General features: G+C 36.3%; 1 protein-coding gene across 1 annotated transcript in view; it reads right to left on the reverse strand.

Annotated features, from left to right (window-relative positions):
* VWA3B (von Willebrand factor A domain containing 3B) overlaps positions 1 to 17,098 on the reverse strand; it is a 72,587-nt gene that overhangs the window by 849 nt on the left and 54,640 nt on the right. Inside the window, exons 23-28 of the mRNA XM_068395171.1 lie at positions 12,092 to 12,212; positions 11,141 to 11,265; positions 9,833 to 9,979; positions 9,189 to 9,286; positions 6,386 to 6,398; positions 3,757 to 3,985 (exon numbers count right to left, since the gene is read on the reverse strand). Coding sequence (XP_068251272.1) covers positions 3,757 to 3,985; positions 6,386 to 6,398; positions 9,189 to 9,286; positions 9,833 to 9,979; positions 11,141 to 11,265; positions 12,092 to 12,212 — 733 coding nt within the window. The remainder of the gene's footprint in view (positions 1 to 3,756; positions 3,986 to 6,385; positions 6,399 to 9,188; positions 9,287 to 9,832; positions 9,980 to 11,140; positions 11,266 to 12,091; positions 12,213 to 17,098) is intronic.

A 17,098-nucleotide genomic window follows, 5' to 3' on the forward strand; every position in this document is an offset into this window, starting at 1 on the left:
TCTTTAGGGGGGATTTTAAATGATCATATAATAAATGCTTGTGTAGCAGAAAACAGAACTGTGGGAGGCAGCTGAAGAATGAAGTTATGATACACAGAGTGGGGATGCAACAGCACAGATTGAGCATGTAGAGAGTACAAGACATGAGTATGATTATTTTAGGAATGCTGATCATCCATAGCTACCACTGAAAACCCTGAAGCTGAGGGTTTAAAAATAAAAGCATGCCCTTGGAAATTGTCTTACACATGCACAACATCAGCACTTAGATACACAGAAGGAACGTTCTGATTCTTCTTGGGCAACCTAAGAGACAGGAATCTGGAGTTCACCTGTGTGAGGGTCAGGAAATTTCTTGACTGTGTCCTATAAGGTGATGGTATCTGTCTGAAGTACAAAAACAATACGGGACTGAAATACTGAAAGTTATTTCAGCCACAGTGCTGGCTTGAATAAAATGAAAGGTGCACTGCTAAGTGAGTGTTCCCCATCACACACAATTCACAAACTGTTTCTTTTCTTTACCCAGTGCACGTGCTCTCTATGTACCTTCCCAAGATGTTGAAAGAAACCATTCTGGCCTTGCTTCCAGAATCTGGACAGAATTACCCTTCCTCTCCTCCCTTAGACACCCCACCACATGCCTTTTACACCAATGGAACTGCACTTTCTTCCCTTGCACATCTCCATGTTTCACTCTTTATGGAGAAAGAGACGGAAAATTTAACACACTTTCCTCTTCCGATAAGCAGACAACCCTGACAGAAGAGAGAGTCATTTTGGCCGAGTTGTAACATGCTATCAACAGAAAAACAAACGCTAAATCTGGAGGCTGTTGGGGAGCCCTTAACAACACACAGCTGCAGTAAGTAACAGATGCAAGCAGAGCTGAATTGACATCAACTGCTTATTAAACAAGCCATGACCAACAGATGGGAACGCTGCTTTGTTATGATAGCCTTCTCCAAATGCTGAATAAACTATCTAAAAAATGAGATGGGGAAACAAGTGGGTGCTAAAAATGTGAAACCCTACTGTGGGAAACACAGCCAATCCACTAGACTGCCAGGTGCCACAGCTGTCACACTCTTGAATCCAGTTTGGAGGAACCAGATTTGCCATAGAAAAGGATAAAAAATGATCATTTTCAAAGGTCTCCCACCTACCCCATATTGCCAGTTACAGTAATTATCAGTGTAAGTGTTTCAAGTCACATCCCATTATAAATTAAAAAGGAGATTTGGGCTCTGTTAGCTACGATTTGCTAATGCATCAGACAATGCAGTCTATCACTGTATATCATACCTGTACTTCACTCTGAATTGTCTTCTGATTTAGTTTTTTACTAGATCACCATTTTGGAAAATCAACAAGGAAATCATGTGAAATGAACATTAATTTTAGGCATTACAGAACAGAGAGAAGACTAGAAAGACAGGGAGAATAATTTTTCTATAGAAACAAATACGTATTTTTTAAAGTCTCTAGAAAAACAATGATTGCAATGACAAATGAGAGAGTTAAGCATTTGTGATCTTGTTCAATCAAATAGTTTTTTCTGAGTTACCTAGACACAGAATCATTGTCCCACTAAAAGTTAGCGGGAATTTGCCAGGACTTCATTCACTCTCTTATAAACATACAGAGCTAACAAACACAATAGGAGCAGCAGGCTTACACATTAAAACAATAATGTGTTAAATATAGTAGTCCTGGAATAAATAAGACAAAATTATACGTCAACACAATAATGAAGCTAATATACACTAAATGACTAACACAATTATTGAATCTTTATTCACTTCTGTTAACGCTGTTTCCCTGAGTGGGAACAACAGGAATGGACTGTTGATTCCTCCTAACAATCAGGAATATGTTAGCTGAGCACAAACCAAACCACAAACATTCAAAAATGCTCCATTAATTCCTACAGGACCCACAGCTCTGTGGAAATATAAAGCTTCACAGAAATACAAGGCTTCATCAACCACCTATATAAGAGCCATGTAGCTGAATCCACATTATCTTGGAGAGCACAAAAATCCATCTCTGTATTGGGCAATGCTCATTCAAGTTCAGCAGAAGTTACTTCCTCATATAACAGAGAAATCCACATATGAAGTCAGCAGAACCGTAGGAAGAAGAGTTGATTAATACATGGAGTAGTTACAAAACACAGCCCAATCAGATTATTAAAAAATATATATGTATCTGGAGAGTTCATAAGAAGTGACGAGACAAACCTTTGGAAAGGAAAGGTAGGAACTGCTGATGGCATTAAATGCTTTTAACACATTACACACATACTAACATTCATGGAAAACTATTGTGTATAAATATGAAGAAAAAGCCTTTACTTCAGGCAAATAGATCAGGAATGTTGAGCTTTTTTGAAAGTTAAAAGATATCCAAATTATTCAGGTATTAGATATTACAAAGAAAAGAACATGTGGGAGGATTCTGCATCTTTCAGATAAACCAGTTCCCAGTTTAACACACTGCTTTTAGAAATCTTGAAAAAATAAGTATAACCTGGTTACTGTAAAAGATATTTAGGTACCAAAGTTATTAGCTTTAACTATTAATGGTAGTTACAGGTATTCAAAACATTTCTCTGAGATGCTGACTCTATTTTAAAAAAAAAATCTGCCTTTGTTATAAACAATCAAGAAATAATGAAGTATTGAAAACAACTACTAGGAAAATCAGGTAAGAGATCACTCTGATGAACATTGGAGTGTCCAGTGCATGAAGGGCAACAATTGAAATTTCAGAGTTATGTAGGTGTATGAAGATGAAAATAGGGTGTTTCAGCTCATAAGTACTTTTGCAATTTAGGCTCCTGACTTGACTAACCAGCCTTATTTGAGCATTCTGAAAACTCCATGAAAGGAAACTGAATTGCTAGATACCTGATATTTTCAATACCTCGTCCACAGAGACTAACTGGACAAATCATTAGAACAGTGGAGCTTTCCAACACCTCACCTACGTTATTCAACACTTACTCATATCAATGTAATTAAATATGACTATTTCTGAGGGTAAGTGTTAACCTGTATAGGTGAATCTCACAGATCTGGTGCTCAGCACATACTGGAGTGCCAGTCAAGCAGTAAGTGTAAACTAATAGTTCATACTAGACCTGAACCTTGGGCAGAAGGAAAAAACAATGCCAGGCAAATTTGTTTTCTTTATTCTCTTCACTCTTTAAAATAAAATTCAGTATTAACACCATTAAAATAGATGTGTATGTCAGGGGTCAAGTAATACATTTGGTATAATTTACAAAATGCTATGAAATATTAGCATAGTTTGAAAATGGGACAAATATCTACACCCAAAGAGGACAAATACAAATCATGTATTTTCTGATAAAACACAATAAAATGCAGGATATGTAAATGAAAATACATTTAAGCAATAAAAAGTCATATCCAATGTCTATGGTGTCATAAGAAGAGGACAGAGTACACTCTTTAGCATGTTTGACCTTCATACCACCTTGAAGTCTTGTTAGAGTCTTGATAGAGTACTCTCAGACTATTTGGTAACACATGCTGAGAATGATCAGTGTGAAGAATGGTTTCCAAAAGAGGTGAACAAACCCCATCACATAGGACACGGGAAAGCAGACTGGTCTAACACCCAGAAAAGATAATGCAGAACCCTGGTTCCTTGTGTGGGGATTAACTAAAGACCCATCAGATCTTTTTAATCCCTAATATTTATAATTTTCCAGAGCTACTTCTTTACCTTTAAATTCTTCTACACTGTTAGGCAGTGAATTTCTTCCTCTCTCTTTTACTTCCCTTCTAGAGACAAACAAAAGATCATCGGAGTTCAACATCCTCTCCCCAGGATGTCTTTTGTCTTCTGCTCGCTTCTTCTTTTTATTTTTTCCTCTGTCTTCTTTCACAATACTTTTCTTTGCTGCTTCTCCTCCTTCATCTTCCACAGATGAGTGCCAATAGGGCTTTGTGGTCTCTCTGTCCAGGCAAGAAAATCAGACAAGGAAATTCACTAAGCTAAAAGCACATATCGTATACTATTTTAAATGCTTTTCCACATGCCATAGATTTCACCTTTTCCCACATCTCACAGTACTGATGAGAGAAGGATTTATCACACTCTTGACCATTTGACAGTGCTATAAATGTCTTACAATTCAGTTTCCCTTTTATTTATAAAATGAGTAAAGAAAAGCCTAAAACACAGCATGCAGTTTCGCTCTCTTACGTCTGTAGATACTGTATATCTTGCCAGCCTATTGCATACAATTTTTCCTCTTTAAAAAAAATCTGGATAGTATTCCTGTTAATCTCAGTTCTAATATGATTCAGCAAGAATTCATACCCTTCGTATCCTTCAGAGAGTCCATTCCCAGCCCACTCTTAAGATTTCTAAAATTTGTAGAATATTTATGAAGCAAAATACAGTTACAGATGTCTCCTTTGACTGCACTAAGCCTCAAATTATCAGAGGTGCTTTGGTAACTAAAATCAAAACAAGTATTTAGGCACCCAGCTTTACTGATATCAGACAAGAGAAAGGCTCCTAAATTCCTTTCTGTCTCTGGCCCGAATTCTGTCTACCTCTTATGACTTCAAAGAGGATTTGGGCAATAATTGTCTTTTATGGTGTGGGCCCAGAGCACGTAGTGTTTTACTTTGCATATGGAATTTGTTGGTTACATGTGCAGAGTGCTTGTTTGCCATAATTCATAGAACCATAGAATCATAGAATGGTTTGGGTTGGAAGGGACCTTAAAGATCATCCAGTTCCAACCCCCCTGCCACAGGCAGAGACACCTTCCACTAGACCAGGTTGCTCAAGGCCCCATCCAACCTGGCCTTGAACACTGCCAGGAAGGGGACATCCACAACTTCTCTGGACAACCCGTGCCAGTGTCTCACCACCCTCACAGTAAAGAATTTCTTCCTAATACCTAATCTAAATCTACCCTCTTTCAGTTTAAAACTGTCCCCCCTCGTCCTATCACTACATGTCCTTGTAAAAAGTCCCTCTCCTGCTTTCCTGTAGGCCCCCCTCAGGTACTGGAAGCTGCTATAAGGTCTCCTAATAATTATTATTAGTAGGAATAATAATTATTTCTTTCCATTGTGATGGCAGGAAAACATGCCAAACAGATGCTAGCATCTAATATTAAAATGATGAGAGCTATATTAGTACCTCTAAAGATTAGTGAATTAAGCATGATCCCTAGTACCTACCACAGAAACATCAAAAGACAACCCCAGAGATCCCAGGGCTGAAGATTCAGACAAGCTATTGTAATTCAACATCTATGTGCGCTGTGGATCCCCTGTCAACAGGGGACCCTAGGCTATCACTTTTACTTTTTCGTCCCTTACTTCTACAGGACTTGATACACACAGATTGTATCTTTTTGAGCTTCTAATATCATATTGCATTCAAACTTTTTGCTTCCTTTCCAATTAAATTACGCTTCTACTTTGTCTCTATCAACAATGTCAGCATGTTCTAATTAGATCTGTGCGCACCGATGAGCAATATGCTGCATTGTACTCCTCTGATAAGTATGACATGGGAGGTAGGTATCTATTTTGGAATGTAATATATAATAAGTTTCAGTGGGAAGCACCGTTCTATGTCCCCTGAAAGTTAGGGGCTCTACTGGAAACTCCAACTCAATCCGGGCTGGAGCACTGCCACAGCATTGCTAATATTAGTAACTGTTTAACGTATAACTAAGGAAAAACAGTTGTTTAATGGCTTTGGATGTACATCTCCTCATAAAAGGAAAACAGTCATTCAACGTGGCGTGGCGGTTACACAAAGAAACAAATATAAAGTAAAATCGTGGCCAGTACCAGCTTTTATGATGCAGCTATTGAGCCAATGTAGTCAATGCCCAGGAGAGGATATTATGTATGTCTATGTGATACTTAAGTGACATGTTAAGTAGCAAGAAAGGAATGAGATTTCACTTTACAAGTATGTGGCTTTACAGAAAACTCAAAACCTAGCTGAGAATGTTACAAGCAAAAGACAAACATTCTGAATTAGTAAGTGCATTGTCAGGGACTGTCTACTCAAATCTTACAAAGCAATTTACTGTAGGAAGTTATAGATCTGACAACTAGGAAACTTCTTAACTATAAAAGCTCTATAGTACCAAGCTTCTATCATTAATTCTTGGAAAAGAGACTAAAAATTCAGCAGAACCAGATGTGATACATAATGTGGAAAAAGATTGAAAGAAATATACTGCAGTAGATTATGAAGTTGGGAATGTGCAGAAGAAGGTGCTGTGATTCTGGCAGCAGAATTGTGGAATATTGTGGATCAGTAGTGATCACCAAGGTTTTTATTGGCACACCAATGCACTTCTTCTGGGTACCTGGGGGTTAGGTCTATGTTGCCTACATAATAAAAATTACTATTTATGTAATTTATCCAATGCCAATAGAGGACCCTGGGAATCCCAAAGGCTCAAATATGCCTAGTTCAGGGCTATAAGTCAGTATCTAAGTTAAGAGAGTCTCAGTTTTAGATGCTCAGCTTTCTTTGTCATTTCTTATCAGCTGCTTTACACATTTCACTGCACTCTGCGCTATAAATCTCGATATTCAATATAAATCCATGGAGCCAAAGCATCTAAATTCCACTCTCAGAGCTGCCAAATGCTCAGGTGTTACTGCTCTGAGTCCCATGATGTCCCTTTGTGTATCTATCTGGGCCTTGGTGTCTTTAAAACACTAGCAATCAGATGTAATCAGAAGTAATAGCATTTGAAATAACATTGTTTGGAGGCACTTCTCGTGTTCCTTTAGTAGGGCTAATTTGAGAACTATCTGAATAGTGCTCTCCTCAAAAACAGAGACATTTCACAGTAAATATCTTTTCATTTCAAATATGGTGGTTTGTTTCTAAAATCTACAACTGCTGCGAGAAAAAACAGAAACGATGTCATGAAAACTTCAGATCTTAAAACAACTGTAAGACATTGGTGTGCTAAGTCATGATGCTTGCAAAATTTATGCTCTATTCCAGGCCATGCTAAAACCTGTTTTAGTTTGGTTTAAAGGGGATAAAATGAATGCCTTAACTGAGAGTCCATTATTTTCTGCTGTGGTAGAAATATTGTTTGGAATATTTTATTTAGATTTCTTTCATTTAATTTCAATAATCTGCCATACAAACTGGCCAGCACATTTACAACCAAATCAGTGTTTAGTAGCTGGAAACACTATATAAAAATTCATAATTAATATGACTTGAACATGCAGTTTCACATACTATTTTACCCAGAGATCTGCCAGATTTGATATCACTTCATCTAAAATTTAGATCTAATGAGTACATTTATTTCTCATTTGCAAAAATTTAGTGCATTCATTTCAGTCAGTTCTCCAGGGAATTCCTCTGTTTGCCAGTGAATAACTCAATTTTCTCATCATTTGTACATAACAAAGGCAAGTCAGCTTGCCAATAGTGTCTGTTTGGAGAATGAATACTAAATTTTATATTAAAGCACTCAGTCATGAAACAAAGCATGTAGAGTGGAAGCCACTGTCATTGTTTATGCATTTAGTCACATCGTTTCTTAATAAGGTACCTTATTTAGAATATGATCCAACTCAGTGGAAAGGAAAGACTTCCACTGATTTTGCTGGAACTCAGCTCAGTTATGTACCTTCCTCTTTTCAACTGGTTGTATGCATTAAGTAGGAAACCATGGTCTTCGGGTTTACTTTTCAGTGAAAAGAGGCTACCATCATGTAGGTGATCTGGCATGGAAAAAGGCATTGATGTATTTCCAGATTTGGAATTCTGCTCAGTAAAGTGGGAGTAATCATTTCTTTATGTGCTATGGCTGCAAGCTGGCAGAAGAGCAAGTTTCAAACTGTGCTGGAATCACTACTAGAAAATGTGTGGGAAACAGGGCTTGAATCAGTGTTGCTTTTTTTGTTCCATCATTCTCAGGGAATCCATACATCAGCCCATGACTGGTACCTTCACCCATCATTTTGAGATGTAATCTTTAACACTGATCATCACAACAGAACATTTCAATAAAAATTAAGAACTTCTAAAATTGCCTTTAAAGGTGGGATTTGTCCTGTTCATGCAACCTCCTGGGAAGAAATCTCCCATGACGGAGATTATACTATTCTTTGGCAGCAGTTCCCGTACTATGTTGACATACACAGAAGATGAAACCCTTAAGTCTAGAATCCCTATGGGATGCCAAGGCAGATGGAAGATTCAAAACAAAAGTATATGTTTTCTCACTCAAAATTTGAAACTGTGCAGCTTCTTCTGGGAAGAGGCTATGGATGATAAAGGTTTACATGGGTTCAAAAAAGTAACTGCAAAAATTCATGGAAGAAAAATCCATCAAGGCTGTTAATGCAGACTCCAATTCTGCTTCAGAATATCCGTAAATCACAAATTGCTGGAGGTTGGGAATATATTCTGGAGAAATATCCGTAGATGATTGTTCTGGTCTTACTCTGCTTTCTAAGATCTGTTGTTTCTTGCTGTCAGAGATTGTTGGTGCTCTGAAGGTTATCACAATCCAATGCTATTTCAAATGGATTAAACTAGAAGTTAATACAAGATGAAAACGTAATCCACAATCACTTGGAACCACTGTACATTCAGCATACACTTCACACCAGAAAAATGTTACCCCTGCTCTACATAAGTTCTGCAGAACTTAAGTAGGGGCTCAGATTCATCCTACCCGCTTTCTCCCCAGACCTAAGCCCAGATTCAAGTAGAAACTTCAGTATCTTAGAAACAACTTGCGATTTAATGTGTAGCTTTATATCACAATAAATATCTTAAAAGAAAAATGAGGTCTACAACAAATAGAGACTCCATCTCGCCTTTCAGCAATCCTCTAACAGCTTCCTGGGTCTAAGCTTCAAACCATCACATCCCACCAAAGTTTCCAAAATGAAAATAGGGCAATAAATTGCCAGATAATAAAATGGTAGGACAGACAGTTAATGCTCATCTGATTGACACGCTTCAGGGTCAAACCACTTGGTTGCATGGGTAGAACAAGCCAGTTGACAACAACTGTAGTTAAGAGTACTACATATGGAAATCTGACAACATAGTTGAACTCAAAGTGCAACATTTAGGATTCACGTAAAATTAAGTTTTATATTTTTAGGTTCAAGCATACTCACGCCATATAATCCACCATCTGCACCATTCTTATGTACCGACAGGAAAAGGCATACTTTGATTGGCTGATTTTAATAAGCCAGCTTCTTACACAGTGTTCCTGCAATAATACAATCAACAATCCTCTAATTTAAATCTAAATCTCAGAAACAATGAAGATACATATGTATAAAAAGCAAACTGTTCTAATGTAACTGCAATCAACCTCTAATGAAGATAAAAGTTTCAAGTACAAAGTACATTTTCTTAATATGCACTATGAAAAATGCAGTTAAATTATCATAATGGCTTACAAACAAACATAATGAAATGAAGACTATACTGACTACATATTGAAGACTATACTGACTGTGATAAAACCCCCTGTGTTTCTCATTTTAGCAGCATGAAGCTTGTGAAAGCCACCAAATGGATTAAAGAGGAAAGAACAGAGTATGATTTAAGAATAAACAATCCTACAAAGTTTCTTGGTTCATGTCTATTACATGACCTCTTCATGAGCCCTGAAATCTGTTTTACTTTGGTTAGCTGGAGACAGGGACTGGGACAGTGAGCTCATTAGCCTGGAAAATCATATCTGCCTCATCAGAAACAGAGCAATGGTAATACCATTGCCAAATTGGTATCATCTTCTAGGTTTACTTACTTTCCTGTTGTTGAACATCAGAACTGTGTAGAGATTATCACCCGTTTCCACCGTTTCCACTCTCTTTGGTGTTGCTATGACAATGGCAGGTGCATAATATTCATTTTCTGTCTGTGTCCCAGTCCTGGCAAACACATAGTCTCCAACCTGCACACCAGGAAAGCATCAGTTTGCAAGAACCATGTAACTTGTGAGTTTTACAAGACATAAAAGGTAAATATTAAGATATTTTTACATGAATCATCATTCTAACATGTTCCCATGCTTTAATATGGATCTTTAAAAGAAGATTGGTCCTTGCACGTACTGATCACTCACAATTTCCACTGACTCAGGGAGAGAACACAAAATAAAAATAAAGGACAGAGCCCTACTAAATGTACCAGGGCTCAACTAGCTAGTTGAACAGAATGAGGAAACTCTTACAACTCTTCAGCCCCTTGAACTTCACATGAATTTATATGGTTTTAGTAAGCTTTTAAACCAACCTTGGGAATTTTAGGGAATTCCATATGTAACTGACTTATACAAATAATTTTTTAAATGAACATGGAAGTCACAATTTTCTACCAAATTCTGCAGATCTTCTCTAGAATTAGATACCCCTTACAGAATATCAGGAACTACCTGATCAGGATTTGCTTTCATTTCAAATGGAAAAAAAAGGCATGTCTCTAGTTTTAAGTGTAACAAAACAGTTATAAAAATTCTTTTTTGTGCTCAAAACAGCTGTATCCATTCTGTATCCTTTCTATATCCATCATCACTCTCCTGTGTAAAATAAGAATCACCTGAAAAAAACAACTGTGATAACAGGTAGTCAGATGATAAATTTTAAATAAAAACAGAAATGGAGTTTCTGGTTTGGTTTTTTTTCGTTACTATTGTTTGCCTTAGTATAAGGTCATCTGCTGGGTTTAAAATATGCTGTGAAAAACAAATGGTTATAACCTGCTGTACATCACATTGTGTATAAAAGGCTCTCCTTGATTCATAATCTGTGTGCTAGGAAACAATCATTCTGCTGGTAAATAGCTCACTTTTCTGCTATACGTGGCCAAATATTCATGTTTTATAAAGAAAATAATATAGAATTCTAATAAACAAAGGAATAGGATTACAATGAAAATAAGCTCCAAACAAATGAAAAATAGCATGTAGGAAAGAGCATGATATTACTATCACTGAAAACTCTTCTTTAAAATAAATAGATGTATTTAAAACCATCTATTCTTTATTCTATGTGTGACCAAATGAACAAAATTAAAAACGCATATTTGCTGTCATAAAAAAAATATTATTTTTCACCTGTAGATATGGGCATGGCATAGCACCTCCCACAGGTATAGCGAACTTCTCAGGTACGATCCAGGTCTCCCCATTGTTGAAGTCAACAAGTGCACACGTAGAACTGATATTCTTTATCACAGTTCCTAAAAAAACAACATAATAAAATATTCAAATGATTTTTCTTTTACCCTTTGTGGAAATTTTCTTTAAAAATCCTATAGGCTGTCACATATCACTGAGGTCAAACACATCTATACTATACATCCTTCATTTTCATTTATCTAGGGTAAGCTCTCCTAGGGCAATAGAGAATTTTGTACCTGAAAAAAATACAGTCTTAGTAACTATTCTTAATAATGCCATAAAAATAAAATGAAGAATAGTTTTCAAGCCCAGGTCTGAAATTTGTAAGCTGATCAAGTGGATGATTGTTGACATAATGAAACTATTACCACAGTTAAAAATATGTAATTTAAAAAAACAAACAAGAAAGGTAACACAAAAATAAACACACATGCACACACACACACATGATTTTTTTAATGAAACAACAGAACACAATTTTACCTACTAATCATTCTGGCTCAAAACTCAACAAAAAGGCAGAAGCATTCAGTGAGTTCTTTGAACACATGCAAAAGCTCGGCTTTTGCCAAATGCTCAACAGAAACATTCAAGGGAGACATCAAAGAGGGATAGGTCGATGCTCTTGGATACTCAGTTACTTAAAAGGATTCCTTCCATACTCTTCTTACATAAATGTATCATTGCTTTCTAACTTTACAAAGTGTATGTCTTTTTATAAATGTACATATGTGCACACAGAAGATATATATTAATTTTTCATGAATATGCACGTGTATTATTAAATCTGACTAAGGCAGAAGTGGCTAATTATGACCAAAATGAATGTTATATCAGTATTAAGAAACTCTAAAAAATATTTAAAGTGCGGACAAAAATATATACCTGGATAATAAAATCCTGTGACGTCTGATCTTGCAATCACCTTTTGGCTTTTGTGAGTCACAAATACTTGGCCTTTTTGTCTTTTTTTAGACTTTGACTTCACAGTTTCTTCTTCAAGTCTCTGTAATTTGATAAAATTATTTTTTCCACAATAACTAAGCCAGTCAGCCTCAATCTATCTTTTGGAATTAAATAAAAATTTAGGCAATGGAATATTATGGCCTCTGCAAATAATTCACGGTGAACTGGAATTATTTTAAACATTCCGAATAGTTATAAACAGAGGAAGCAATGCTACAGGAAGTACTCGTGGATAAGATCATCTAAGAGTTTTCACTATAAAATCCTCTTTTACATGGTCATAACAATACCTATATTTTCAAGTGTTCAGGCAGAAATTTACCTTGATGAATTATGGCTCTGGCTGCCATTTTCCTAGAAAAAAATTTACAAAGTTGTACATTTCATATTCAAGAATGAGGTAAGGAAAAATCAACTGATTTTGCAGAATAAATGAAGGTGCTATACACAGTCATTTTGTCCAGATGGATGAGTCTTCACAATAATTTTATATTCATTAAAAGTACCTCACTGTACGGAATAACTGATTAAAAAAATCAAATATAGAATAAAAAAAAAAGTTTAAAAAATCTTGAAGTGTCTGGAAAAAATATTTATTTACAAATTATAAATTCAAAATTAAAATTTTCAGCAGTTTTAAAACATTCCAGCTTAGCAAAATATTATACCACATTTTCCAGAGCTGCCACTGTCCATCATTCTGCCCTGCTAGTTTGGGTTCTTCATACACTAATTCTTCTCTTTGGGGGCAGCTCCCCAGACTACAGCTCCTGTAATGTACCACAGCCACACAGAACACTGGAGCTTACTGCTCATAAATAAGTCTGGAGGACCATGCACCAGATGGTGAGAACTGAAATACCAATGGGGCTGTCTGTATGTGGACTGACTCAACTCCTAGTTGAAGTCAGTGACTGCAATTAGTAGTAACTGAATGAAGAATGTAAAAAGCATGACAGATCTCACACAAGTGAGGCAGGGGGCTGTCGGAAACACAGTATGTGAAAAATAATAGTCAAAGACTCACAAATCACAAGTGGCTCTATGTAAAAATACACTGTCGGGCTTTCCAAGCTTCTGTGTACTTGACTTTACAGTCACAGTTTACCTTAAAGTCTTTTATCACACATTAACATTTTATGGAGTCTCAGTGTTATTTGCCTTTAAAGTTAGTCATGGTCCTGAATCCTTTTTTTCTAGAAGAAAGAATTTCTTCCCATTCAGGGCATTTCTCACAGGAAGTTTTGAGAAGATCAGAGTATTATGTGTATATGTCAGAATGTGAAAGAATACTTTACGTTTTGCTTTCCTGAGAAAATTAAGCAAGCTGATGACACAAAACCATTTTCTTTCTAATATTGAAAAGTCCATAATCCCAGCATTTTTATAAGTACATTTTAATAATCCGTGAGAATAACACTATAATTTATATTTACTACAATAACAGAAAATTAATTCTTGAAAAAGTCTATTATTTTCTCCATACTGCTCATGATAATGTTTCTAAATATAAATTACAAGTAAGTGCAAAGTTAAATGAATCAGTTTCCCCATTAGTTTTTAAAACACATATTTATTAACCTACCCCATAAACAATTTGCAAGCATCCATCTCTTATACAGTTCCTTTGAATCATAAAAACACACAGCTTGAAATCTCAAACTTTTCCACAGATCTACACACTGTTCTGAAAAACCACCCCAACTCACAGGCTCCTAAAAACCCCTGTTTGCTAGGGTGTGTGTGGCCCACTTCCTTGTCTGATGACATTTTTCTTCCTAAAAAGATATATTTGATTTTGATACTCGATTTTCCCTAACAGTCAATAATGATGGAAAAGATGGGAATAATTTTGATTAAATCATGGAGTTCTGTTTTTTAAATTCAGTCTAAACCAGGAACTTTTCACAGCGCTTAACTGACTGCTTGAAGTACAACCTAACAAAGGCTGATTTGAGTGCAAAGACAGCTCCACAGACACAAAAAGGTATTTGGGTTTTACTTAATTCCTCAGGCTCTAAAGGGACAGCTGCTACTGAATATTTATTATCAACTAATTTGTAATGCTTGAATAATAACTTGGGCAACTTCCAGCACTCTGCATTAACCCAAATACTAAAGACTGTGCAGGCATCCACAATGAGGATGTCAAGCCCTGCAGAATTCAGGTGGCTGAGAAATACTGTCTAAATTCAAACCCATCTCTCCTTCCTCTCACCACAGCCTTTAGGTGTTCAGGCACATTTCTGGGATATTGTTCTCCAGTATTTTTATTACAAAAGAGTCACGTCTGATTCTCAGGGATTTTCACTCTGTTTAGTTCTGCTTCTGTTGCAGGCAATGCATTAAACCACATGAGGTGAAATAGACTTTGTTTCCCCCTGCCAATACCTGCTGCATTTTAAAATTCCCTTTCAAAGAGATTAGGTTTTGCACTTTCCTAATGTAAGTGGGAATAGATTGGAAGACTATCCACAGATCTCCATGCATCTTGGCTCCAACTTTGGCTTTTCACAATCCTGACACCTCCAGAGCCAAGCAACCACTGCTTTTTGCAGTCTGTCAGAGGCAACAAGCCCATTCTGTGTAGACCACTGTCCATTTTTATGAAAGAGTCTAACTTTTTGTAGCTACAGCTCTCTGTCCAGCAGGTTACTTCACTGATAACAATGGAAAATTTGACCAAATATTTCTAGGTAGTTATAACTTTGTTGTTGTGCTATTTGGGATGCTTGTTTTGCTTTGTCTCCCTAAAGAGACACAAGAACAAAGACAGAGGATGCCAAGCTGTTTAGGAGATATATGAATGCAAAAAACGTATCAACAGGCAGCGATTAGTGATCCTTAAACAGTGAGGAAGAATGAGGAGTGTAAGAAATAGGACACCAGGAAATAGAAGAAACTGCCAAGGGAGATCCAGATTTCCATTCTTGTAAAGAATCAAGTCTCAACTATAAATATTTCATTAGCAATAATTAAATCAATTGTATATGAAATACAGTTTTCAGAAAGAACAGACTCAATGAGCCACTAGAGGTCCCTTTCCACCCAAATAAACATGCTTTACCAAACACATTATGCTTATTAACTATTTTAAGTTATTTTTAGCACACGGTGACCATACAACAGGGTCACAAACAAGCATAAGCCTTGCACATTCAAGCTCATCCTATGGGAAACAATACTTTTAAAAGTATGTTCTTAACGAGAGTGGATCCTTAGCAATGAATGTGGCTTTATCTCTCTGCAGAATCTGAAATCCATTCATATGCAGAAACAGAAATATTTAATATGAGATGAAATGTTCTCCATCACTCTCAAAGGCCAGGTTGTGACACTTAGGGAAAGAAATAATTTACATGAAAATGTTATGGCCACCAACGGAATGCACCAAACTGTCCTGGAAGACATGCTTGGAGAATAGTAACGCCATGACCCCAGTAGACCTGAAGTGTTCTAACAAGAAGGGGAAGGGGACCCTGAAAAAGTCCTTTTACTAAGTGACATCATGTTGTAAACAGCTTTATAATTCAGTGAGAAAAAACCATAATAATAAATTGTGGTTGACTGGTATGCCTGACAAGTTCAAAATAGAAAACAGATACAATATTTTAAGTCAAAGCAGTTACTTATTAGAAAAAAAAATGAAGTAAATGATACATTTCTGATTTTTAAAATCTTTAGATGAAAGCTGAGTGCCAGCCTGAAGAGGAAGATTTTTGTCAACCCATGCTTTAAGCTGTACAGCAAAAGGAACTAAGCTGAATAAAATACAGTCTACAATTAGCCCTCCAATTAGGTAATCATCAACGTTTAGTGTTTTATATTTTGTCTGATAATGACTAAACACATTTGCTCATTTCCCAAAGCATTTACTTCCTCCATCACTAGAGGTCTTCAGTCATCTCACGGCCCTGTGCAGATGGATGTCTACTTCATCCTCCTCCAGTAAGGCACTGGCATACCCTGCCTTTCACAGATATGTGCAAACATATCAGACTGAACACAACTCCCAGAGGTCAGAGCACAGAGGGAGGATAACCAGACCATTAATTCAGTTGTAGGTTTAAACAGAAAGCTCCCGTAGCAGACATCCAAAAAGGATTACTAATTCTTTTAAGAAGTTGTGAAGGTAATTAAGAACCCTTAAAAGCTAAAAATTAAGGGGTTTTATTTTTGATTTAGTGAAAAAAAATTAGCTGGCAATTAAAAAATCTGCTTTGTTGAGTAGACCTTCAGGATAATTGTGATTTTTCTACCATCTCACAATGACAATTTTGCAGCTGTTTCCTTGATGTAGTGTATTTCAGCTGGCAGTTTAATTTTTTATATCCATTTTGTAGACAGAAATCACAGTTGGAAAAACCTCCAACAGCATTTTTAAAAGGTTCCCCATTTTCTTCTGTTTTTTTTTCACTGTTTTTTCCACCACATAAACAGAACTCTAATTACATCTGCATTTCTGCCTCTCACTCCTAAAGCCTTTCAGTTGCAGATTAGCAATTACTGAAGATGGTGCTCTGATTAGGCTCCTAAAGCAGGGTGACTCAGGTTAAGAGATTGCACAATGTTAATCACATCATCTCTGAGAGAACACATCGGTTGTTTCAAGGCAACAGTAAAATTACAGTCAATAAATGAAACATGAACATATTTCTGATGCTCTTGTATTGGCACATTATATGGCAGAGGTAAATCAATAATCAAAATAGCTGTATTAGTAATGTAATATTTTCAGGCTAATGCAAAATGAATCAAGATCATCTGTTTTTTGAAGACAAATTAAAATGTTTTCAAATGTACAGTCTTAATGGAAAAAAATTCTCAAAAACTACAGAATACTGAATGTGATCCTTTCCATAATCACTTATCATACATGGCCTGTGCTATTCTAATGTATTCTATTCAATTTAACACAAATAAGTT

Source organism: Nyctibius grandis, chromosome 2 (genome assembly GCF_013368605.1).
Source record: "Nyctibius grandis isolate bNycGra1 chromosome 2, bNycGra1.pri, whole genome shotgun sequence".
Lineage (NCBI taxonomy): Eukaryota > Metazoa > Chordata > Aves > Nyctibiiformes > Nyctibiidae > Nyctibius > Nyctibius grandis.